General features: G+C 37.2%; 3 protein-coding genes and 1 long non-coding RNA gene across 4 annotated transcripts; 2 read left to right on the top strand and 2 right to left on the bottom strand.

The window, feature by feature from the left end:
• Positions 1-3735: 3735 nt before the first annotated feature.
• Positions 3736-4665, bottom strand: LOC138907969 (uncharacterized). Its single transcript, XM_070198596.1, has 2 exons — positions 4360-4665; positions 3736-4035 (listed from the first exon to the last, which is right to left on the bottom strand). The coding sequence occupies exons 1-2, from the start codon at positions 4663-4665 to the stop codon at positions 3736-3738; spliced, it is 606 nt and encodes a 201-aa protein (XP_070054697.1).
• An 8325-nt stretch (positions 4666-12990) lies between these two features.
• Positions 12991-16737, top strand: LOC104111864 (glutamate dehydrogenase A-like). The gene is made up of 9 exons (XM_009621658.4): positions 12991-13208; positions 13366-13479; positions 14393-14614; positions 14717-14791; positions 14892-15008; positions 15115-15365; positions 15870-15945; positions 16025-16111; positions 16386-16737. The coding sequence occupies exons 1-9, from the start codon at positions 13101-13103 to the stop codon at positions 16569-16571; spliced, it is 1236 nt and encodes a 411-aa protein (XP_009619953.1). The 5' UTR covers positions 12991-13100; the 3' UTR covers positions 16572-16737.
• A 763-nt stretch (positions 16738-17500) lies between these two features.
• LOC104111863 (light-harvesting complex-like protein 3 isotype 1, chloroplastic) lies at positions 17501-18615 on the top strand. Its single transcript, XM_009621657.4, has 3 exons — positions 17501-17956; positions 18031-18168; positions 18273-18615. The coding sequence occupies exons 1-3, from the start codon at positions 17617-17619 to the stop codon at positions 18533-18535; spliced, it is 741 nt and encodes a 246-aa protein (XP_009619952.1). The 5' UTR covers positions 17501-17616; the 3' UTR covers positions 18536-18615.
• Positions 18616-18922: 307 nt separating this feature from the next.
• On the bottom strand, positions 18923-20625 carry LOC138908759 (uncharacterized). The gene is made up of 3 exons (XR_011415163.1): positions 20121-20625; positions 19693-19916; positions 18923-19523 (listed from the first exon to the last, which is right to left on the bottom strand). It is a non-coding gene; the product is annotated as an uncharacterized lncRNA (long non-coding RNA).
• Positions 20626-24755: the final 4130 nt, after the last annotated feature.

Consider the following 24755-nt stretch of genomic DNA (forward strand, 5'->3'; position numbering starts at 1 on the left):
GGACTTGAGCTGTTAGTAGGTATCCCTCCTCCATTCGTCATTCTAGCATCCCTACTGTGAAGGAGAACTACAACTGTCATGATCTTACAATCCTTGCCCCGGATATGATAGAACGAGTTACATTTACCAAGAAGGGTTTTATGTATGTTTGTACGTATCCCTTTACCTTAGGTCCATTCTCCATGGGGTCGAATGAAGGGGTCGACCCCATTGTTTTAAAGTTTTGATACCAGTACTAGGCCTTCCTAGCACAAGTAGGCCCATCGGTATGTGACGAGCGCAAAACACATACTTAAATTGTGCTCGTTAGTCAAAGATAGTATAGTATAATATCGTGTCCACATGGATTGGATTTAAATAGTATTCTCATAATTTCTAGCTTGATTGTTATCCAGAAGGATCAACAATTGAGATTTATATGATTAATAATAAAATTTAACTAAGAATCTAAAATCTACAGCTATTGACTAGTGACTATCGAAACAAGGAATAAGCAATTAAGGTTATCAGTGAAAGAGGATAGGGTTTTGACAGGATAGGTGCAAGATAATTATTCGGGATCTAGCTCTAGATAATTCACTTTCAATATTCAAGTGAGTTTCTCGAATTCACTCTATTATTAGTTCAAACATTCAGTAGAAACTCAAATTTGACGAGCGCAAAACACACACTTAAGTATGTTCGCTAGTCGAATATAGTATAATATAATATTGTATCCACAAGGATTGGAGTTATTCAATATTATAGTAGTTTGTAACTAGATTTCTATCCAAGAGGATCAACAGTTGAGATTTATATGATTAATAATAAAATTTAACTAAGAATCTAAAATCTACAGCTATTGACTAGTGACTATCGAAGAGAGGAATAAGCAATTAAGGTTATTAGTGGAAGAGGATAGGGTTTTGACAGGATAGGTGCAAGATAATTGTTCGGGATCTAACTCTAGATAATTCACTTTAAAGGTTCAAGTGAGTTTCTCGAATTCACTCTATCATTAGTTCAAACGTTCAGTAGAAACTCCTCTCTCTATTAGTTTTAACCTCATGAGATGAACCAATTTAAGCACTGTGAATATATGCAAGAATGCATAGTGGATCGGTCTTTAGGAAAACATCTTTCGACTATTCTCCTAACTAGGTTTAATCAATGATTTAACTAACCTCTTTCAATTACTTAGAAGAATCTATGAACTCAACCAACAATATAATGCAAAGATATCACAAGTTATGCATCTCTCGATTACATGAACTAGTGAATATAGATCCAACAATTAATTCTTCTAAAACGATTCAAATGCATAAAAATAGAGTTATAATCCATAAACAATCATCAATACACCAAATCCATCAAAACCTAAAAGGATCTACTCCATAAACATGGAGAAGTTCTTCACAAATATAATTAAAATATAGGAAAACATAAATTCAATCCAAACCCGGATCTTGAGTGAGGAAGGAATGATGAAATCCTTGTGCTTGTATTCTTCCAACTCCTCCTCAGCCTCCTTGGCCTCCTTAGGTCGAAATTGTATCAAAAGTCCCGAAAATGGTATTTTTCCGTGTATTTAAACCAGCCCCCAATAAACCCTGGATGAAATTACCCTTTTTAGCAAAAATGGAAAGTTACTCTAACAATTTTACACTACCGCGCCGCACGCCGCGCTGCCCCATATGGGGCGCTTGCGGCAATTTCTAGATTACTTCACAAAACAATTTCTGGGCATACTTTGCACTGCCGCACCGCCCCATGCGGCGCGGCCGTGCATTTTTCTTAGAGTGAGTTCGCTTCTCCAATTTTTGACATCCGGACTTGGTCCTCGACCTCCGAACGCGATCCCGATTTAATCTCTTGGGCTTATACTCAGACTTCAAAGCTTCAAATAGCTCGAATTTGCTCCGCAACATCTAAGTAACTCAGAATCACTCCTGCACGGTATAAAATACATAATAAGTGCAAAACACTACTAATTAAAGCTCAACACAAGTAAAGTGCAGTGAATTAGAGTGCAATAAGCGAATAAAATACGAGATTATAGCCTACCATCAATACCCCACACTTAAACCATTACTCGTCCTCGAGCAATCAAACTACACTTCACATAGGCACGACCTTTTTTAAACAACTCTCCTAACTCATCACACCAAGAATAATTGAAACAGATTAAGCACAATACCGTAACATCCTCGCCTCAAGATTTGACTCAAAAGTACCACGTATTTTTTATAACCCGCTCACTTACTCTAACACAGAGGCCAAGCATTACCTTTCCTTCGTGAATCATATGCCCTCACACAACAATAGAGAGTAGTTCCATACACAATAAAAGTTAAGAACAATTGTGAACTCAAGATAGAAAGAATTCACTCACTCTCAGAAACAACATTCATTTGCCACAAAAGATGCACCATAGGCTTGCCCGTAGTGTACTACTCTACTAATTGAGCTCATTTAGTCAAGGGTCAAGTAGGACTTTAATTGGTTGTAATGCAGGATGCGGGACATGTAGGATACATTTGGATATAAGAATGACTACACCTCCCTAAGCACTTTAATACATACAATTAACCATTCAAAACCGCACACTTATGTCAAACCATAACTCCACCTTAACATCAATATACATTAACTCCCTACATCTTTAAGCACAAATACATCAAGAGTTACTACTATCAAGGAATATTTTTCACAATCATACACTTATTTTTTTTCTTTTTAAATTCAAGTGACTTTTTTTTTTTTAAAAACAGTGCACCTTTCTCTTTATTTCATTAATTCCACTCAAAAGCCAACCAACACCTACACTTTAACTTTTACAAAGTTCATACCAACTACCCCACATTTCAACTTTTACAAAGTTCATAATAATTTCGAGGGCTCACGAGAGGTAAAAGGTTCAAATAGATGGGCAATTCGAACAAATGGGTAAGGCTTGTAATGTGGTTGCCAACGAAACAGGATTACGGGCTCAAAGGGGTTACCTAAGATACATAAATAATTAGGTGGGTAAAATCATATAACTGGCTCAACAAAGAAATGCCTATATCACATCAAATGCGATGCACATAGTAACAAAAAACCTCACACACACACACGACACATAACTCACTCAGGATCAGACTCATCAAGACACTCTAGTCAAAGCAGTTAAGCAAAGTTAAGATCATACAATTTAAGGTGCTTATACAAAAGTAAAAAACTGAGCCTAAACGTCACAACTAAAGTACTTATTATTCACAAGGCATAATATAGTCAGGAGATATTGCTTTCATTTCAAATCATAGCACAAGATCTCCTGCTCATAAAAAAAATTAAAAACGAACTACACCCGGTTCAAACAGAACACTTGGAAAAGAACCGCGGCACAAATAAAAACCAAGGGGGATTTTCTTCAACTTAAATCCCTCAAGAAGACAACCAAGGAAATCTATCGTCGGGATAAGTCAAAATTGTCAAAATTTCCAATCAATTGAATTACAAAAACGCACATATACATTTATACATTCTATACATACATACATACCCACCCCATACTTTAAATTGTGGCATGTCCCTATGACACACAAATAAAAAGCAAGAAGTAAGGAAAACTTCCCTGAACATCTAGTCGGGGTTTGAGTCGAAGTTGGGCTCCATCCCTCGTGCCCGAACTAGTGTACACTTCCATGCAGATAGCTTCTTCTCAACCTTCTTTGGGTACACCCCACACTTATCTTTCTCACTCACTGCAGCCTTCTATTTCACGCCATTCACTTTCCATACAACACTAGCAGCTAGCTTCTCCCTTTTGACCCATGTTTCTATATTCATCTCAAAAGTCACAGTCTCCTCACCCACTCTAAGCATGAGTTTTCTCTCATGTATAGCTAATATTGCTCTACCCGTTTCTAGCAATGGTCTTCCTAGGATGAGGTGGACCTCCTTATTCTCCTCCATCTTTTCCACTATAAAATCTACAGGAAAAATAAACTTATCTACCAGAACTAAGATATCTTCAACTATTCCATCGGGTATTAGAGTCGTTTGGTCTTCCAGCTGCAAAGATATTGGTGCAGACCATATCTCTCAATCTCTTTCTCCAGTTTCCTGTAAATAGATAGTTTCATTAGATTAATTGAGGCACAAGATTCACATAGAGACTTATCAAAATTAGTAATGCCTAAAGAGCAAGGTATGGTAAAACTCCCTTGATCTCCACACTTGTGGGAGTTTGTTTTGCAATATTGCACTATAATGCTCTGTGAGCTTGACCACTGAGGTCTCCTCTATTTTCCTCTTATTTGTCAGGATCTCCTTCAAGAACTTGGCATAAGCCGACATTTGTGAGAGCACTTATATGAATGGTAAGTTTACATGAACCTGTTTCAGCACATCTAGAAATCTCTCGAACTGCTTGTCTAGCTTTCCTCTACTTAGCTTTTGGGGAAAAGGCAGTGTAGGCCTGTGCTTGCTCTCCTCAAGTTCCTCCCTTCTCGATTTTCCTTTTTTCTTCTTTTCGACACTATTCTTCAGCTGCTCCCCGCTTTCTTTTTCATGTCTCATATCTTTTTGGATTGGGGTGAGATATTTCAACTCTTTCTTACTTCTCAAAGTTACAGCATTTACTGTTTCTTTAGGATTTCTTTCTGTATCAGCCGTGAGTGTTCCTGGGACTCTCTCAGACATTAGAGTAGTTAAGTGCCCAACCTATTTTTTCAGGCTTCGAAAATATGTACCCAATTCTTTGATAGCTGCATCATGGGCATCAAGCCTCTCATCTGTCTTGATAATGAAGGTCTTCATAAGATCCTCCATGCTGGATTGATTCGACTTGGAGATTGATACTGCTGCCTCTGCTGATTTTGAAAACCTAAAGCTCCTTGTTCTTGGAATCTGTGGTTGTTTTGTTGCCATGCATTTTCAGTACCCCCAGGTGAACTCCATGAAAAGCCGGGGTGCCTCTGACCCATTGCATTAAAATTATAGTTTCCTACAGCATTCACTTCCTCAGTTGAGGCTTGACACTCATAAGTAGGGTATCCTCTTCCACATATATCACAAGCTGCTTGGTATACATTTTTCATCGAAGCTACAGTTAGCTTTTTTATTTCTTTAGCCATAGCATCAAGCTATACTTACGTAGATGTAGTAGCATCAACTTGGAGAACACCCGTTGATTTTCTTCTTTCCACACTCTCAGAGGGCCACTGATTAGCATTTTCGGATAACTCAAAAATCCTGTAGTTGCATCCAGAGTTCAATTCCGCTATGTTGACACCTTCTAACTATCTTCTTAAACCTCTCCCATGCTTCAAAAACAGTTTCATTCTCTTTTTAGCAGAAGTTATGGATTTCTCTTTTAAACTTGACCGTCTTAGATGAGGAGAAATATTTATCAAGAAATTTTCTGGTCATTTCCTCCCATGTTCTAATTGATCCATTTGGCAAGCTTCGAAGCCACTGCTTCGCATTATATTTAAGTTAAAGGGGGAATGCCCTTAAATACACTGCATCTTGTGACACCCCATTGTATTGAAAGGTGTTCATAATCTCCTCGAAGTCCATCAGATGTATGTTTGGATCTTTGTTCATCTTCCCTCTAAAAACGCATCTGTTTTGAATTATTTGAAGCAAACCTTGTTTCAACTCGAATTTATTTGCTGTAATTGAAGATGGTCTAACACTTGACAATCCTTGATTGTAGACTGGTCTGGCATAGTCACCCAATGTTGTACCAGGCATGAGTACCGCATTCTCGAACTGCTCTTCAATCAAGGGTCGATTTAGATTAAATCGTCGACCCCTATTGTCTTCGATAGTTTCCTTAGCAGCTCTACGGGCTGCCTCAGCTGCTATCCTTGCAACTTCTTCTCTATGCTGCGCTACCTCTACCTCGTCGTCATCATTATTAGCCATGTGTTCTTGGGTTGAAGGTTGCCCCAAGATCTTTACGGTGAACTCTTTCTACTTCCTCAGTTGTCGCAGGTATTTTTCCAATTCCGGTTTGTAAGGTATTACTTCTTTAGAAGAAGATCGTGTCATACACCACAGACTTAACTTGTTGCCTGCACACGGAGGAGAAACCCGAGAAGAACAAAATAAAATTAAAAAAATATAAATAAATTACTGAATTAGCACTACAAACTATTTCAAACGCTATTGATTGCCGATCCCCGGCAACGACGCCAAAATTTGACTAGTGCAAAACACACACTTAAATTGTGCTCACTAGTCAAAGATAGTATAGTATAATATCGTGTCCACATGGATTGGATTTAAATAGTATTCTCGTAGTTTCTAGCTTAATTTCTATCCAGGAGGATCAACGGTTGAGATTTATATGATTAATAATAAAATTTAACTAAGAATCTAAAATCTACAGCCATTGACTAATGACTATCAAAACAAAGAATAAGCAATTAAGGTTATCAGTGGAAGAGGATAAGGTTTTGACAGGATAGGTGCCAGATAATTATTCGGGATCTAAATCTAGATAATTCATGTCCAATGTTCAAGTGAGTCTCTCAAATTCACTCTATTATTTGTTCAAATGTTCAGTAAAAACTCAAATTTGACGAGTACTAAACACACTTAAATATGCTCACTACTCGAATATAGTATAATATTATATCATATCCATATGGATTTGAGTTAAACAATATTATCGTAGTTTGTAGCTAGATTTCTATCCAAGAGGATCAACAGTTGAGATTTATATGATTAATAATAAAATTTAACTAAGAATCTAAAATCTACAGCTATTGACTAGTGACTATCGAAACAAGGAATAATCAATTAAGGTTATCAGTAGAAGAGGATAGGGTTTTGAAAGGATAGGTGCAAGACAATTATTCGGGATCTAACTCTAGATAATTTACTTCCAATGTTCAAGTGAATCTCCCCAATTCACTCTATTATTAATTCAAACGCTCAGTAGAAACTCCTCTCTCGATTAAGTTTTAATCTCACGAGATGAACCAATTTAAGCACTGTAAAGATATGCAAGAATGCGTAGTGAATCGGTCTTTAGGAAAACATCTTTCGATTATTCTCCTAACTAGGTTTAATCAATGATTCAACTAGTCTCTTTCGATTACTTAGAAGAATCTATGAACTCAACCAACAATATAATGCAATGATATTACAATTTATGCCTCTCTCCATTACATGAACTAGTGAATATAGATGCAACAATTAATTCTTCCAAAACGATTCAAATACATAAAAATAGAGTCATAATCCACAAACAATTATCAATACACCAAATCTATCAAAACCCAAAAGGATCTACCCCATAGACATGGAGAAGTTCTTCGCAAATGTAACTAAAATATAGGAAAACATAAATTCAATCCAAACCCGGATCTTGAGTGAGGAAGGAATGATGAAATCCTTGTGCTTGTATTCTTCCAACTCCTCCTTAGCCTCCTTAGGTCGAAATTATATCAAAAGTCCCGAAAATGGTATTTTCCCGTATATTTAAACCATCCCTCAATAAACCCCGAATGCAATTACCCTTTTTAGCGGAAATGGGAAGTTACTCTAACAAATATACATTATTGCGCCACACGCCGCGCCGCCCCATGCGCGCTTGTGGGAATTTCCAGAACATTTCACAAAATAATTTCTGGGCATAATTTGCACTGCCGCGTCGCTCCATGCGGTGCGACTGTGCATTTTTCTTAGAGTGAGTTCGTTTCTCCAATTTTTGACATCCGGACTTGGTCCTCGACCCCCGAACGCGATACCGGATTAATCTCTTGGGCTTATACGCAAACTTTAAAGCTCCAAATAGCTCGAATTTGCTCCACAACATCTAAGTAACTCGGAATCACTCCTGCACAACATAAAACATACAATAAGTGCAAAACACTACTAATTAAAGCTCAACACAAGTAAAGTGCAGTGAATTAGAGTGCAATAAACGACTAAAATACGGGATTATAGCATACCATCAGTATGGCGAATAGTGTCTTGCCTACACCAACTGTGCACGAAGATCGGAAAAACCCTAACCCTTGCACACATGATGAATCTTTACTTTCCTAGAATTTTTCGTGGGGGAGTAATAAATTTCAGCGAATGCAACTACCATGTTATTCTTACCAGCATGGATGATGATAATGACCGTAGGTGGATGGATCTATTCGTCATCATCGCTACCAGGGACATCATCCCGGCCACAACTCCATCTTTTCATAAGTCGTGGACTCGCTTCTGTAAGTTTTTGATTCATTTCCATCTTCGCGAAAAAGGTGTTTTTCGTTGTTGATGATCTTCTTATTTATTTTGTTCCAATTATCCGATGGGAGTATAACGACCCAACCGGTTATTTTGAGAGTTGTAGCCACGTTCCCCCATTTTCTGCTTCTTTTGTGCCTTATAGCTGTTATATGACTTATCCGGTTAGTTGGTTCGAGTCCAGAGAGAATTCAGGGTGAATTGAGACACTTAGTCTCTTAATTAAGAGAGATTATAGAGCGTCATTATGCGGCAGAAGAAGTATGCCAGTGTCTTCCTCCATGAAGGTGATATCATCTTCCGTGACTTCCCGGAGTCTCTTGTTGTGAGTAACCGATATCTTTATTTTCTTGGCCGTCGAGAAGGCTACACCGTTGATTCATTGCCTCCGAAAATCATGTTGATAGTCAAACAAAGGGAGTCTTCTGCTGTCTTCGAAGGCTCTGCATTGTCCCGACTTCGGCTGTAGTTGTTTTTGGTTCGATCACTTAAAAATTTCCTGAGATGGCCATTCTTCAATAATGTCTCCACCTCTTCTCGTAGATACCGACAGTCCCTAGTTCTATGGCCCCACAAGTTGGGTCCCTCTGGCTGGGATTAGATCTGATTGGTTTTGGGAATCGTGCATCTTTGATATTCCTCATCGCCGATACCAACTCCACTAAGCTAATGTTGAAGTTGTAATCCGATAACCTAGGATATGTGGAGTCCCGGGACCCCGGTACCTCTTTTCTTGTCGGCCATGGTCGGTTTTTTTATCGGGAGCGAACCTCTTTGAGGACTAGAAACGTTTGCTACTGCGTCCCTCGGCTCTTCCATACGGCAGGAAATGACCTTTAGAAGACCGTTGATCCGCATCAAAGTCACTTTTAACCTTATCCTAGTTCTTGTCTCGGTCCCCTCCCGTGGTTGATGTCAGAAACCCGAGTTGATTGTCCTCTATCCTTATTTTGATTCATAACAGTTATGGACATCTGCCCATGTGGTTGCTTAGAATTCGAGCAGGCTTTTCTTGAACTTTCGGGAGGCGTCGGAGCTCTGTGGGTTCAACCATTTGTGAACACCTCCGCTACCCACTCATCTAGAACAACCGGTAATAACATCCTCTCTTTCTGTGAATCGAATCATGAATTCTCGTAGTAATTCAGACTCACCTTGCACAATCCTGAATATGTCCGCCTTCCTGGCTTGGACCTTCCTTGCCCCGGCATGCGCCTTAATGAATCAATATGCAAGCATCTCAAAAGAGTCAATTAAATGCTTGGGTAAGAGTGAATACCATGTCAGTGCCCTTTTTGTGAGGGTTTCGCCAAACTTCTTCAGCAAGACCGACTCGATCTCATGTTGAGCCAAATCATTCCCTTTTACAACCGTGGTGTAGGTTGTGATGTACTCCTGTGAATCCGAGGTACCATCGTACTTTGTTATGTCCGGCATTTTGAACTTCTTCAGAATTAACTCTGGCACTGTGCTCGACTTAAATGGCAATTGCGTGTATTTTTTCGAATCTAGGCCTTTCAAAAATGGCGTTGCTCCCGAAATCTGATCCATTCAGACGTGAAATTCCTTCGCATTTTGATCCATTTGGTGTTCATTTGATACGCTACTGGTTCCCCCGGCGCCATCAAAACCGACTTCACCCCTTGGGGTGTTGTTGTCGACCCTCTGAGCCGTTTAATTTGAAGGATCATTGGAAGGAATAGGGCCCCTTCCGTTTGTACTATTGGAAATACCTGACAGTGCTTGTTTTAACTCTGTCATTACTCGGTTCTGCCTTGGAGGTGACTCATGATTTCTTTCTACCGTTCTCTTAAGATTTTCACTATTTTCACGACATGTTCCTCCTCCGTGTCATTTGGAGTGAGCTCCCGCATATTCCATGGGTACTGCCCTTCATGAACCGGAGTTGCTTCGTCCCCTTCATTACGAGTGTCACTGATTGAGTCATCACGTTGAGGCAAATCTTCGTGTCCCTCAACGTTATGTGTGATGTTGACATTATTAGATGTCGTTTCTGATTTCTTGCTGCAGAAAACTCAAACATGTCAGTAATAAATGTATGGATCAAAGCAATTACGCAACTGTCTATGCCCCACGATGGGCGCTAAACTGTTTACCCGTAAAATACTACAGTTAAACTTAATACGTGGTTTATAGACAAACAAACAAGATTTGATCCAAAAATGATAGAGAAATTAGATTAACAATGAGATTTAGTAATTGAAACTGAAGAAGATGACAAGCATGGCTTCGAGCGCAATGTCTCTGAGGACAAAAGTGAAAGCAATGATAAGAACAAGTAAAGTTATTTAATTAATAGCAAAAGTAAAATAGTATATGTTTGACTAAAATTTCATGTGTTATAATGACCGTTGAGCATGCTATTTATAGTTATACCTAAGGAAACAAGATTCTAAGATCAAACCCACTTAAATGATAATAAAGAAGTCATTGATGAATATGTAACGACAGACGATGAATATAAATATTCTTTGTAACGGTTGCTCATTTAATGTTAGAAAATATTCTCTCATTGCATGCTATCCGACGACGAATACTCGATCTGCTCCCGTTGACCACGCTCCTTTCGAGATTTACCCGATACCGATTGCAGTTGTCGTATCCGGTACTAGTTGTTACTTGACTCGCCTTTTACTTGTCTTTGATTCCACGTATTATGCTATCATTCGATCATTTATTATAAACCAATTTTACCCCATATATTGTATACCCTTTTTCTTGGTAAATATTTATTCACTCCTATTTATATTAGCAATTTGATCTTAACAGTTAAATATTGATTTGAAATGTAAAGTGACAAATTTTGATGATGGGCAAAATTCTTTTGTCGCATTTATTGTTATTTTTTAAAGTATCAACAAAGTCATAAATTAATTGATCGGCAGCATCAATGTAAATGTTAAGTGTACGATCATTTTATATTTTAAGTGTAAAGATTTATTGATCCTAATTCCAAGGATTCGGTTGAAACTTCCTAACATGCGTTAGGTTCATGTATTTCATCACACTTTGCAAGTTTTAAACACTAAAGGCACGTTTGGTTAAACGTAATGAATTAAAAATCATGGTATAAGATATATGATTGTTTATCCTAAGTTTGGTGGCACTTTTCAATGTCGCTAATTCCTATATTATTTTATACCAAGACTAATATAGTATAAGCAATATCATGGTTAATTATATGTGGATAAAGCATTCAAAATGGCAAAACTATCCTCGAGGTTCTTCTCATATGCTTTTCCAAGCCCTTGCACAATTTTTCAACCAAACATAAGTGTAAGTTATGCGTTGTATATTCAATTTTATATAATGAATCAAACGCTCCATAAAAATAATCTGTGTTACAATTCTTACTTTACTAGTTCTTACATTATTAATCTTTGTATCACAAGTGTTGCATAATTTATTTCTATACCAAATGAACTCTAAATATTTGTAAATCAAAATTTACCTATAAAGGAAAATTCCATATTTAATATGGAATGGATCTCACGTCATAATTAGGGGTATCAAATGGGTGGGATGGCATGATTTTGGACGGGTCAAAATGGAATGAGTCTAGAGACGGATTTAGAATTTCTTGAACATGGGTACACCACTAAAAAGATAGAAAAAAAGTATGAAATAGGAATCGATCTTTGTTCCTTTGGGTGAATAACCCAATATTCAATCAAGTGCACCATTCAATCTTTTTGAAGCATGGGTGCCAACACATAATATTGGACAAATTCTAGAAAAAACATACATAAAATAACTAGTTTGGCGGAAAGACCATGGGTTCACGTGCCCCATGATTTGGGCTATACATCCGCCCCCGATTGGGTCGATAAATGGGTGGATTACTTGGACTGTGATGGACTAGGTCAAGATGGGATAAATTTTGGGTCATATCCCAACCCGCTCTACCTTACCAAACTTTAATTAAGGTGTTATTTTTTTATGAATTATTTAATTATCAAATAAGACCTCTTTTCTTTTGTTATGGTTATATACAACATATCAAACAAAAAAGAATTATTTTAAAGATATTTTAGCAATGTTGTTCATGGATCAATTTGGATTAAAAATTAGCCCAATTTTAGATGGGCTACGTTCAATAATGGGCGGGTCGATGAAAGGCCTAACCTTGAACGGATTGGACATGTTGAATGGATTTGAGCTCAAATTGCCACCCCTAATCATAATTATACCTATTTGCTAAAGCTCATTATGGGGCTAACTTGATACTCCAATTGTTCATCTTTATATTTTTATTTTGTTCAAAAAGAATGATCATTTCTAAATGTGAAAATAACTTAAGTAAATTTATTTATTTATCTTTAATGACACACATTTTATAGTCATATGGAGAGAAATAATTTAATTTGATTTATGTTATGTGTCTTGGTCTTTCTATCACATGGAAGATGGCTTTATTACCAAAGGGTGTGGTGAAATGGACGTGATTACTCTTCCCTTAATCAGAGGTCTCGGGTTTGAGTCCTGGGTATGGAAAAATACTTGGTAGGGAGCGCTTCCCCCGAATGGGGCATTACGCGGTGCGAATCCGGATATAGTCAGGCTCCAATGTAGGTACCGGACACCGGGTGAGAAATAAAAAAAAAAAAAGGAAGATGACTTTAATTAAACTAAAAAACAAAGTCTAAGCCAAAATTTTAAATAGAGAAAAAAAAGAAGGAAAAGTTTCTCCCGCAAATAGAGAAAAAGGAATCTTTTAAATAGAGAAAATCAACCGTCACCTCCTAGTCATCATCCTATTCTTACTAGTTAGTCATCAGCCTACCAAATATATAGGATTTAATCACGGAGTGAAGTAGTTCTCATTTGTTGGCGTTTTTGCTCATCTTATTGCTACTACAATGAATGCTCTTGCTGCTACCAACCGCAACTTCCGTCAAGCCGCTCGCATTCTTGGGTTGGACTCCAAAATTGAAAAGAGTCTTTTGATTCCTTTCAGAGAAATTAAGGTACAATTAACTGATGTATATTAAAGTTTCTATCTTCTTGACGATTTTGATGTTCTGTTTAATTTTTTCATATTAAACTCTTTTCACTCCAAAAAAAAAAAAAACAGAAAAAATGGAATTCTGATGGTAGGTTGACGGTGTTTTGATGTTGGATCAGGTGGAATGTACAATTCCTAAGGATGATGGAACGTTAGTTTCGTACGTTGGATTCAGAGTACAGCACGATAATGCTCGGGGTCCTATGAAAGGAGGAATTAGATACCATCATGAGGTTTGTTTCTATGCTTCTTTTTGTTTTTTCTTTCTATTTTCTATTTTTTGGGTCTTTTTTTAATGTGTAACTTTTTGTATAATCCTGTCAATGCTTATTGTTTATCTTTTGTTACACTGCACCCTTTTCTTTTCTTGATAAGTTACAGTGCACCTTTATACTTAGATTTTGCATTTCCTGAGAACTTTGTGCCTAAACAAATTAGGTCGCATAAACATAGGATATGAGTACACTACTGATTTTGTATAGATTGCAGTGTGGGTTCTATTCCACGTATGAGAAAGCTACTATTTATGATGAATTGGAAGGTTAAATCCACCAATATCATTGCATTTGTATCTAATTATATGTTTAGTTTCTTTGATGATATCAGTTCCTGTTAAAGGAGAATATTTGAATCTTAGCTATACTACTCTAGATATTGGTTTACTGCTTATATGTGTTTCGATGGGCGATAAGATTTCCTTAATGCTTTCAGACACTATCGGTTGCTAGATGGTTGACTATTGATGCTACATTCTAATAAACCAAATGCAATTATTTAGCATTGCAAAAAGACAGAGGAATTGTTAGGAAGATTCACACAACCAACCCCTACTAGTTTGGAATTAAGGTGTACTTGATCGATTATCTTGATAATCAGCTCATGTTATTTGGTTTAGCATCTCTGTCTGAAGAATTTTTTTTCTTTAGAAGTTAATATAAGTTGAGTACATGTTATCTACAAGATCACGATCAAGCAAGTCCTCTACCATGTCATGATTCCTCCAATATATTCCTTTCAAATTAGTGCATTTCAACGTCAAACTCCACTCCTTTCTTATTTATTTATTTATATATTTTTCATAGTTTTGCTGGTATCACCGAATAGCATTCTTTATTCTGTGCTGAGATGTTGTAAATTTTCTACAAGGTTGAGCTTGATGAGGTAAACGCCCTTGCTCAACTGATGACTTGGAAGACTGCTGTAGCCAACATTCCATATGGGGGAGCTAAAGGTGGAATTGGCTGTACCCCAAAAGATTTAAGCGTGAGCGAGTTGGAGCGACTTACTCGTGTTTTCACACAGAAAATTCATGATCTAATTGGAATTAATACTGATGTGCCTGCACCTGATATGGGCACTAACGCACAGGTTAGTAACAAAATTCTATTTGCAACTTTGTCAAAATATTATTCCTTTTGAGCTTTAGAATAAGATGCACATAATATTCTATATGATGCTTGCTATCAACAGACTATGGCCTGGATTTTGGACGAGTACTCAAAGTTTCATGGTCACTCACCTGCAATTGTGACTGGAAAACCGATTGTAAGTTTTTCATACCTTTCGAGACTTCTCCTATTTAGCTAAAATTAGAACACCTTTATGTATGACTTCTCTAATCATCCTTTTTTCACCTTTTGTTTAGGATCTTGGGGGGTCATTAGGTAGGGAAGCTGCGACAGGGCGTGGTGCCGTTTATGCTACAGAAGCTTTACTTGCTGAATATGGGAAGAATATCAAGGATTTGACTTTTGCAATTCAGGTAGAATCTGCAATTAATCAGTTCTAGCACATTCCATTTCCTTCGCCTGGTTATGCCACAGTATTTGGTCAAAATGATGTGATAAATATGTATTTGGATTCCGTAGGGATTTGGAAATGTAGGAGCGTGGGCAGGAAAGATCATTCATGAGAGAGGCGGCAAGGTAATCGCAGTGAGTGACATAACTGGAGCCATCAAGAATCCCAATGGACTTGATATACCAGCTTTGCTTAGTCATAGAGAAAAAACAGGGAAGCTCACCGATTTCACTGGTGGGGATGTGATGAATTCTGATGAATTGCTAACACATGAATGTGATGTTCTCATCCCTTGTGCTTTGGGAGGTGTTTTGAACAGGTTCAACCTTTATCTTGCTCTGAAATTTATTGTTTAGTTCTTCGAATTTGCTTCTGTGTCGAGACAATGGAGAACTCAATATCAGTAGTTCGTGACTTTGTAAGTTGGATACTCCATGACACATCCATCTCATCAGCTGAAACTAATAAAGACCACATTAGCAGCAACATTAATTTTTCACTATAAATGATTTCATATGTAGCAGATTTTATACTAGAATATGCTTCCATTAATTGATTGTACATGTATTTACTTGGGTTTTATGTTACCTTATGTTACATTCAGCAAAACTAAGTCTTTTGTTCTCCGTTCCAAAATTATTCAGGCATATGCTGCAGCCAATAAAAACTTCTCCGTTTTGTTTGTAATGAGATAATGGGAAAAGAAGTTGCTGGTTGAATGTTTTTACTTATACTGTCTTTATTACTTAGCCATCTTTGTGAAAATGCACCTAATATAGAGTATCTTAATTGTCCTTGACGGTTCTGATCTTTTTGTTTGAAGAGAAAACGCTGATCATGTCAAGGCTAAATTCATTATAGAAGCAGCAAACCATCCTACTGATCCAGATGCTGATGAGGTACCACTTTTTTTTCCGGGATTTTGAGTCTTTTGGACTAGCATGATTATAGTTTTTCACATACAATTGCCTTCTGCAGATTTTATCTAAGAAAGGAGTAGTAATACTACCTGACATTTATGCCAATGCTGGAGGTGTGACTGTCAGTTATTTTGAATGGGTTCAGGTAACTTTTGATATTTATGCCTCCCAGATATTTTTGTCATTACACCAGATAGCAGCATGAAGGGTTTATGTTAACAAGTATTTTCGCAAAACGCATTGAAAGATGCAATAGTATAGTTAATTGGAAATCTTACATCTTTAGCAAGCCAGTTTCTGTAAAGTTATTTCCTGAGAAAATATTAGTAGTTACTAAGTTTGTTGACAACTTTAAGAAAAAGAACTGAGATGTTGAGGCAATTTGAACTTTTGTTCTTAATATCTTCTCTGATATTCAGAATATTCAAGGATTCATGTGGGATGAGGAGAAGGTTAATGCGGAGCTTAAGAAATACATGACAAGAGCCTTCCATAACCTCAAGAGCATGTGTCATTCGCACAATTGCAATCTTCGGATGGGTGCCTTCACATTGGGTGTGAATCGGGTTGCACGCGCCACACAATTAAGAGGTTGGGAGGCATAACTGCACTTTTTTTACCGCACAATGTACACATCCTGCAGCAGAAAGTTCGCACCGTCTTTCTCCCAAGTACAAATGCTAGAATGCTCTACAAACTGAAATGTGTACTTGAGACATTTTATTCATTATTCAAATAAAAGAAAAAAATAACTCGTCAATTGCTTTGGAATTCTGTACTTTTCATCTGGTAACTTGGAGAATTTGTCCCTTGTCGCCATTCTTAGGGGTTCAGGTGCTTAACCGTCATTTCTCTCATTTTCTAGCATGAGGGATGCCTTTTATGGAGTAAATTTTACTAAGGGCATGTTGAATGCATATTGTTGCATTTGAACTTATTCTTCATCTTCACTTTTGAAATAGTCAGTTAACCGCTGATAGTAGCGTATCTAGTCAGGGACGGATGAAGAGTTGACGATATAGGTTTGGTAGAACCCAGTAGCTTGGCTTAAACCCTGTATTTATCTTAAAAAATTTATTTAGTATATATAAATTATTTATTTAGAACTTAATAACTCGATCGGGCTAGAATGCAGAACCCATAAACTTCAAATCTTGGATCCGTCTTTGTATCTGGTGCTATCAAATGACAAATATACCATAATTATATGGAGATACATACTGAAGGCGGCCAGGGGCGGATGTGGCCCTATAGCACCAGGTTCAATTGAACCCATAATTTCGACACGGAACACAAATTTATGTGTAAAAAATCACTAAAATCGCAACAAATTATATGTATAAACCCATAACTAACAGGTTTTCCAAAATTTCTACTCCAAACTCATTGGGGTTCAATGCCCTAAAAAAAAATAGAAGATGCTGATTCAGCGGCGGTGCCATTAATTTTATCCCTCTATTTAATTATTTTCCTTAAAAAAGTCACCAGAAGTGGAAGTAGATGTTGTCAGGAAGATATGGGTTGCCATGCCCATGATGTTGCAGAAAAGAGTTGCAGAATTTATTTATTTCAGAATGGGCCTTCCTAACACCACATCTCATTCAAGAGGAGAAGAGTAAGTTTGAGCCAAACCAGAGATTACTTACAATTATGGCTGCTGTTGCTGTTACTTCATTTACACACACAGCTTACAGCTCTCATCACTTAAAGAAGAAACAATGGCCTCAAGCCAAGTGCATGAAGATTACCAATGTCATGACTCCAAAAGTTGAAGCAGAAACACACTTAAACGTTGTTGAAATTAAAGACAGATCTTCTTTGCTGATTGATGATAATGTCAAGCCCACAAGAAAGAATGAAACACAAGACAGTACAGGTACAGAATCTCAAGTCCTAAGGTTTTCGGACGAGCGATGGAAGAATGGGACATGGGATCTCAATATGTTTGTGAAAAATGGCAAAATGGATTGGGATAGTGTCATAGTTGCAGGTAAACAAAGAACAACTCTTTCTATTACTAAAGCACAAAGATTGTTTAATTTATTCATATTAATAATGTCGCAGAAGCACAGAGGAGGAAATTCCTTGAACTTTTCCCAGAAGCAGCAACAAACCAAGAACCTGTGGTCTTTAGAAGTTCTGTTATACCATGGTGGGCATGGATGACACATTCTCACCTCCCTGAAGCTGAGCTGCTAAATGGTTTACATTTTATATCTAATAAATTCATAGAAATTCAACTTAAATTTAAAAAAAAAAAAAAAAATCTGTACTATTACTAATATAGTAAATTGATGATTTTACAGGAAGAGCTGCAATGGTGGGATTTTTCATGGCCTATCTAGTGGATGTTTTAACAGGGCTTGATGTTGTAGGCCAAATGGGTAATTTCATATGTAAAACTGCTCTCTTAGCAACAGTTGGAGGTGTAATTGTGTTTAGGAAAAGGACAGATTTTGACAACTTAAAGAAGCTAGCTGATGAAGCTACATTTTATGACAAGCAATGGCAAGCGTCATGGCAAGATCAACCTTCTACAAATGGTGATTCAAAGCAACAAAGGAAGTGAATTCTTTTTTTGTGTTTGGGATGATATTGACTTCTTATATTGTACTTGTGCAATCAAAATGCCATAGTTATATACAAGAATTATGTTATATTCCGGCTACTTGTTGAGAAATTTATACCCTCAAAATTTGTACTAGAAGTACTTACTTAGCATAACATATATGTTTACCCGAAAAACGGATAGAGTTGAATTTGTACGTAGTTCTAAGGATATGTGGTATAGCTTAATACAAATCGTAAGGATAAATAGAAATATCAAATATGGATTGCAAAGAATGCAAAATAAACAAGGTTGGAAAGAAGATGATTTTTAGGACTAAGCAAGATGAATCAATTTATGAAACTTAAAAGAATAACTCTTGAATACAGGAGAATATGATGCTTGAATTACAATGTAAGCAAAGAACTATGGTTTACAGAAATGTAGCCATACGTGGAGGATCCTACTTTTAGATATAATTAAAAATACATAGTGGGAGACCCATGATAAATCAGTTTTTCCATAATTTCTGCCAGGATTCTCTCCTCTAGTGGGATTGCAACGACTCTTGTCTGTGAGCTCGATATTGTCACGCCCCAACCTGGGGAGGCGTGGCTGGCACCCGGTTTCGTACTAGCGCGAGCGAACCACTTTGTAACTCTTTTTTTTTCTTCTGCAACTATCATGGGCCAACATGGTCACCACTTGTAATGTACAATTATAAGTGGGCAACCGTTGTATCAATGAACCATCGTTCTTAAAACATGAATACATATGAGCCGTCAGGGCCTCTGACATACTGTACAAAATGAACCTCTGTCTACAAAGCTTCTAAGATTATGCGACATCAAATGGGACAGGGTACCGGCCTACCCATAAGTCTGTAGCAAAACTCTGACCCGATGACTCATAGACACGGCTGCACTCCGAATGAGGTGGAGTCTTACCGATCCTTCGCTGAATGCCAATCTCGTTTACTATGAGGACTCATCAAACTGATTATCTATACCTGCAGGCATGAAGGCAGCGTCCCCAACAAAAGAACGTCAGTACGAATAATGTACTGCGTATGTAAGGCAGAACTGAAACATAACAATATGTTAACATTAATTAAAGACATATAAGAATCAACCTGAATCTCTGAAGTGCCACCGTATATGCATACTTATTATACTTACATATATACAATGTTTCTCTTTGAGACTATTATCCATATCGTATGATGCATGACTGCCCAATTGATCAGTGGTAACTGCCTGACCGGCCGTAGCTCGGTGGTAAATGCATATGCGTGACTGCCCAACAGGTGGTAAATAATGATACATAACTGCCCAACAGGTGGTAAATGCCCGACCAGCTGTAGCCCGGTGGTAAATGCATGAAGATGCATGTACATGTATCACTATATTAAAAACATTAACATCTTTATCAAATACCTCAATAGAGATTTAGGAACATACTTAGACATACTTGAATATCACTTTACCGGAATGAATAACATAGGCATCCTTAACTGCTAAGCGTATAACTACTTATGGAATAGCATTATATTTGCGTATCGTTACTTGGATCATGCCAAAAGAAAGGAAGATTAGCCTTAACATACCTGAGACGATTCTCTTGACAATCCCTCTAACACACGTCTTTTGCGAAAAATACGTAACGGCGGATCGAAGTAGGGAAAAACCCGTATGATATTCTCGAGAAAGATTGCACGGTACTCCCTTAGAATTGCAAAATCTCACATTGCTTAAGATGCTATGAAATTAAGTCCTCCATCATGGAATATTGGGTATGTCTGTTTTGGGCTTGGGGATGTGGTTTTTTTTCTGGAATCCATGAAAAAGAAGAATCACAACGGATATTTTTACTTGGCCTTTGTTCTTGAAAGTTTATGGAGGAGTTGAGGTTATTGGCTATGGCTATTTTGGGCGTGGGGATGTGGGGATTCCATGAGAAACAAGAACGAGCTCTACTGGACGGATACAAGTTGGATTGCATGAAATTTAGTTGAATTCTCAAGAGAACGGCTCTTGAAATTTCAATGGTTTGTGTTTTTTACATTGAGATAGAGAACGGCCAGGGTTCACTAAACACTTTAGATGACTTCGGTTCTTAAGACTTTGCCAAATCTCACGTCTCAATTCTTGCCGCATAATATAATGACTTTGAGAGTGACCATTCCCATAAGGTAAGGCTGTCACGTTAATCTTTATCCCAAAGATTTTAATTTTTTAATTAATCTAACCACCAAAATCATTAAATAATCCAATTATCTACCTCAAATTACTTAAAATACTTCTTACTTTTAACATACTTTATATACTCCACTATCATGGTCATGTGGTACCATATAAAATAAATACATACACTATTATTTCAGTAAAACATCCATGTAAAAATACATATATTTTCTCAACTTATAATTTTCCTAATCTCATATAAAGAGTAAAAATCCTCGTACACTTAATTCTTAAAATGGTAAAAAAAGATAATCTTCTTTTCTTGTGAGAAAATAATTTTTATCTTTACAATAAAGAAAATCTCATAAACTTTCACATATTCTGTGTATAATTTAAAGCATATTCGAAAGTAGTAATATTAATAACTACATAAAATTATATTTTTCAAACTTTTTTTTTTCAAAAATGTTCCACTCAAAATTCCATATCAAATGTATATAACGATATCAAGGTTGTTAAACTTACCGGGTCTTACAATAACATAGTCACAAATCCTCTATAATCTCATGAATGGTCTTAGTCCCTTCAAGCACATATGGCTTACTACGACTTATCCTAATGTTAAAGTACGGGATGTAACATCCTTTCCCCCTTTTGAAACATTCGTCCTCGAATGTTAACTCTTAGAGATTTACAAAACTTTTGCTAGGGTCTCCTCTGTAAATTAAACTAAAATCCAAACTATATCTGAAGTCTCGACTATTCACAACCTTTTATAGTTGAGTATCTCGTACCTTCTTCACCTTTACTTTGCCTTACTTACTTTTCAATCTCGCATTGTATCTTCTGTTTCTTTCATAACCTCCCTTTCACATAGGTGGAAATTACGCCTTAAAGCTCTATTATGATACCTGCACCTCTAGTGAATGCAAAATCTAGCAAAAGCTTCATAATGACCTCTTAAGACTCAGCTCTATGACATGATTTGGAAACAAAAGAAGGGTAACATTTTCTAAATGCCCTATAGCCTCTCAATTATAAATATGGCGCGCAATACACCCATAAGTGAGACTCTACTAGGCACGGCTTTGTAGACTCCCTAGGACACGACTTACTCTGATACCACTTTGTCACGCCCCAACCTGGGGAGGCGTGGCTGGCACCCGGTGCCGTACTAGCCCGAGCGAACCACTCCGTAACTCTTTTTTTTTCTTCTGCAACTATCATGGGCCAACATGACCACCACTTGTAATGTACAACTATAAGTGGGCAACCGTTATATCAATGAACCATCGTTCTTAAAACATGAATACATATGAGCCGTCAATGCCTCTGACATACTGTACAAAATGAACCTCTGTCTATGAAGCCTCTAAGATTATGCGACATCAAATGGGACAGGGTACCGGCCTACCCATAAGTCTGTAGCAAAACTCAGACTCGATGACTCATAGACATGGCTGCACTCCGAATGAGGTGGAGTCTTACCGATCCTTCGCTGAATGCCAATCTCGTTTACTATGAGGGCTCATCAAACTGATTATCTATATCTGCAGGCATGAAGGCAGTGTCCCCAATAAAAGGAGGTCAGTACGAATAATGAACTAAGTATGTAAGGCAGAACTGAAACATAACAATAAGTCAACATTAATTAAAGACATATAAGAATCAACCTGAATCTCTGAAGTGCCACCGTATATGCATACTTATTATACTTACATATATACAATGCTTCTCTTTGAGACTATTATCCATATCGTATGATGCATGACTGCCCAACTGATCAGTGGTAACTGCCCGACCGGCCGTAGTTCGGTGGTAAATATATAACTGCCCAACCGGCCGTAACTCGATGGTAAATGCTTGACTGCCCAATTGGCCATAGCTCGGTGGTAAATATGTAACTGCCCAACCGGCCGTAGCTCGGTGGTAAATGCATATGCGTGACTGCCCAACTAGTGGTAAATAATGATACATAACTGCCCAATCGGTGGTAACTGCCCGACCGGCCGTAGCCCGGTGGTAAATGCATGAAGACACATGTACATGTATCACTATATTAAAAATATTAACATCTTTATCAAATACCTCAATAGAGATTTAGGAATATACTTAAACATGCATGAATATCACTTTACCGGAATGAATAACATAAGCATCCTTAACTGCTAAGAGTATAACTACTTATGGAATAGCATTATATTTGCGTATCGTTACTTGGATCATGCCAAAATAAAGGAGGATTAACCTTAACATACCTGAGCCAATTCTCTTGACAATCCCTCTAACACACGTCTTTTGCGAAAAATACGTAACGGCGGATCGAAGTAGGGAAAAATCCGTATGATATTCTCGAGAAATATTGCACCGTACTCCCTTAGAATCGCAAAATCTCACATTGCTTAAGATGCTATGAAGTCAAGTGCTTCATCGTGGATTATTGGGTATGTCTGTTTTGGGCTTGGGGATGTGGTTTTTTTTCTGGAATCCATGAAAAAGAAGAATCACAACGGATATTTTTACTTGGCCTTTGTTCTTGAAAGTTTATGGAGGAGTTGAGGTTATTGGCTATGGCTATTTTGGGCGTGGGGATGTGGGGATTCCATGAGAAACAAGAACGAGCTCTACTGGACGGATACAAGTTGGATTGCATGAAATTTAGTTGAATTCTCAAGAGAATGGCTCTTGAAATTTCAATGGTTTGTGTTTTTTACATTGAGATAGAGAACGGCCAGGGTTCACTAAACACTTTAGATGACTTCGGTTCTTAAGACTTTGCCAAATCTCACGTCTCAATTCTTGCCACATAATATAATGACTTTGAGAGTGACCATTCCCATAAGGTAAGGCTGTCACGTTAATCTTTATCCCAAAGATTTTAATTATCTAATTAATCTAACCACCAAAATCATTAAATAATTCAATTATCTACATAATTAAGAATTATCTCAAATTACTTAAAATACTTCTTACTTTTAACACACTTTATGTACTCCACTATCATGGTAATATAGTACCATATAAAATAAATACATACACTATTATTTCAGTAAAACATCCATGTAAAAATACATATATTTTCTCAACTTATAATTTTCCTAATCTCATATAAAGAGTAAAAATTCTCTTACACTTAATTCTTAAAATGGTAAAAAGATAATCTTCTTTTCTTGTGAGAAAATAATTTCTATCTTTACAATAAATAAAATCTCATAAACTTTCTCATATTCTGTGTATAATTTAAAGCATATTCGAAAGTAGTAATATTAATAACTACATAAAATTATATTTTTCAAACTTTTTTTTTTCTAAAATGTTCCACTCAAAATTCCATATCAAATGTATATAACGATATCAAGGTTGTTAAACTTACCGGGTCTTACAATAACATAGTCACAAATCCTCTATAATCTCATGAATGGTCTTAGTCCCTTCAAGCACATATGGCTTACTACGACTTATCCTAATATTAAAGTACAGGATGTAACATCCTTTCCCCCTTTTGAAACATTCGTCCTCGAATGTTAACTCTTAGAGATTTACAAAACTTTTGCTAGGGTCTCCTCTGTAAATTAAACTAAAATCCAAACTATATCTGAAGTCTCGACTATTCACAACCTTTTATAGTTGAGTATCTCGTACCTTCTTCACCTTTACTTTGCCTTACTTACTTTTCAATCTCGCATTGTATCTTCTGTTTCTTTCATAACCTCCCTTCCACATAGGTGGAAATTACGCCTTAAAGCTCTATTATGATACCTGCACCTCTAGTGAATGCAAAATCTAGCAAAAGCTTCATAATGACCTCTTAAGACTCAGCTCTATGGCATGATTTGGAAACAAAAGAAGGGTAACATTTTCTAAATGCCCTATAGCCTCTCAATTATAAATGTGGTGCGCAACACACCCATAAGTGAGACTCTACTAGGAACGGCTTTGTAGACTCCCTAGGACACGACTTGCTCTGATACCACTTTGTCACGCCCCAACCTGGGGAGGCGTGGCTGGCACCCGGTGCCGTACTAGCCCGAGCGAACTACTCTGTAGCTCTTTTTTTT

The sequence above is a fragment of the Nicotiana tomentosiformis genome, chromosome 3, assembly GCF_000390325.3.
Source record: "Nicotiana tomentosiformis chromosome 3, ASM39032v3, whole genome shotgun sequence".
NCBI lineage: Eukaryota > Viridiplantae > Streptophyta > Magnoliopsida > Solanales > Solanaceae > Nicotiana > Nicotiana tomentosiformis.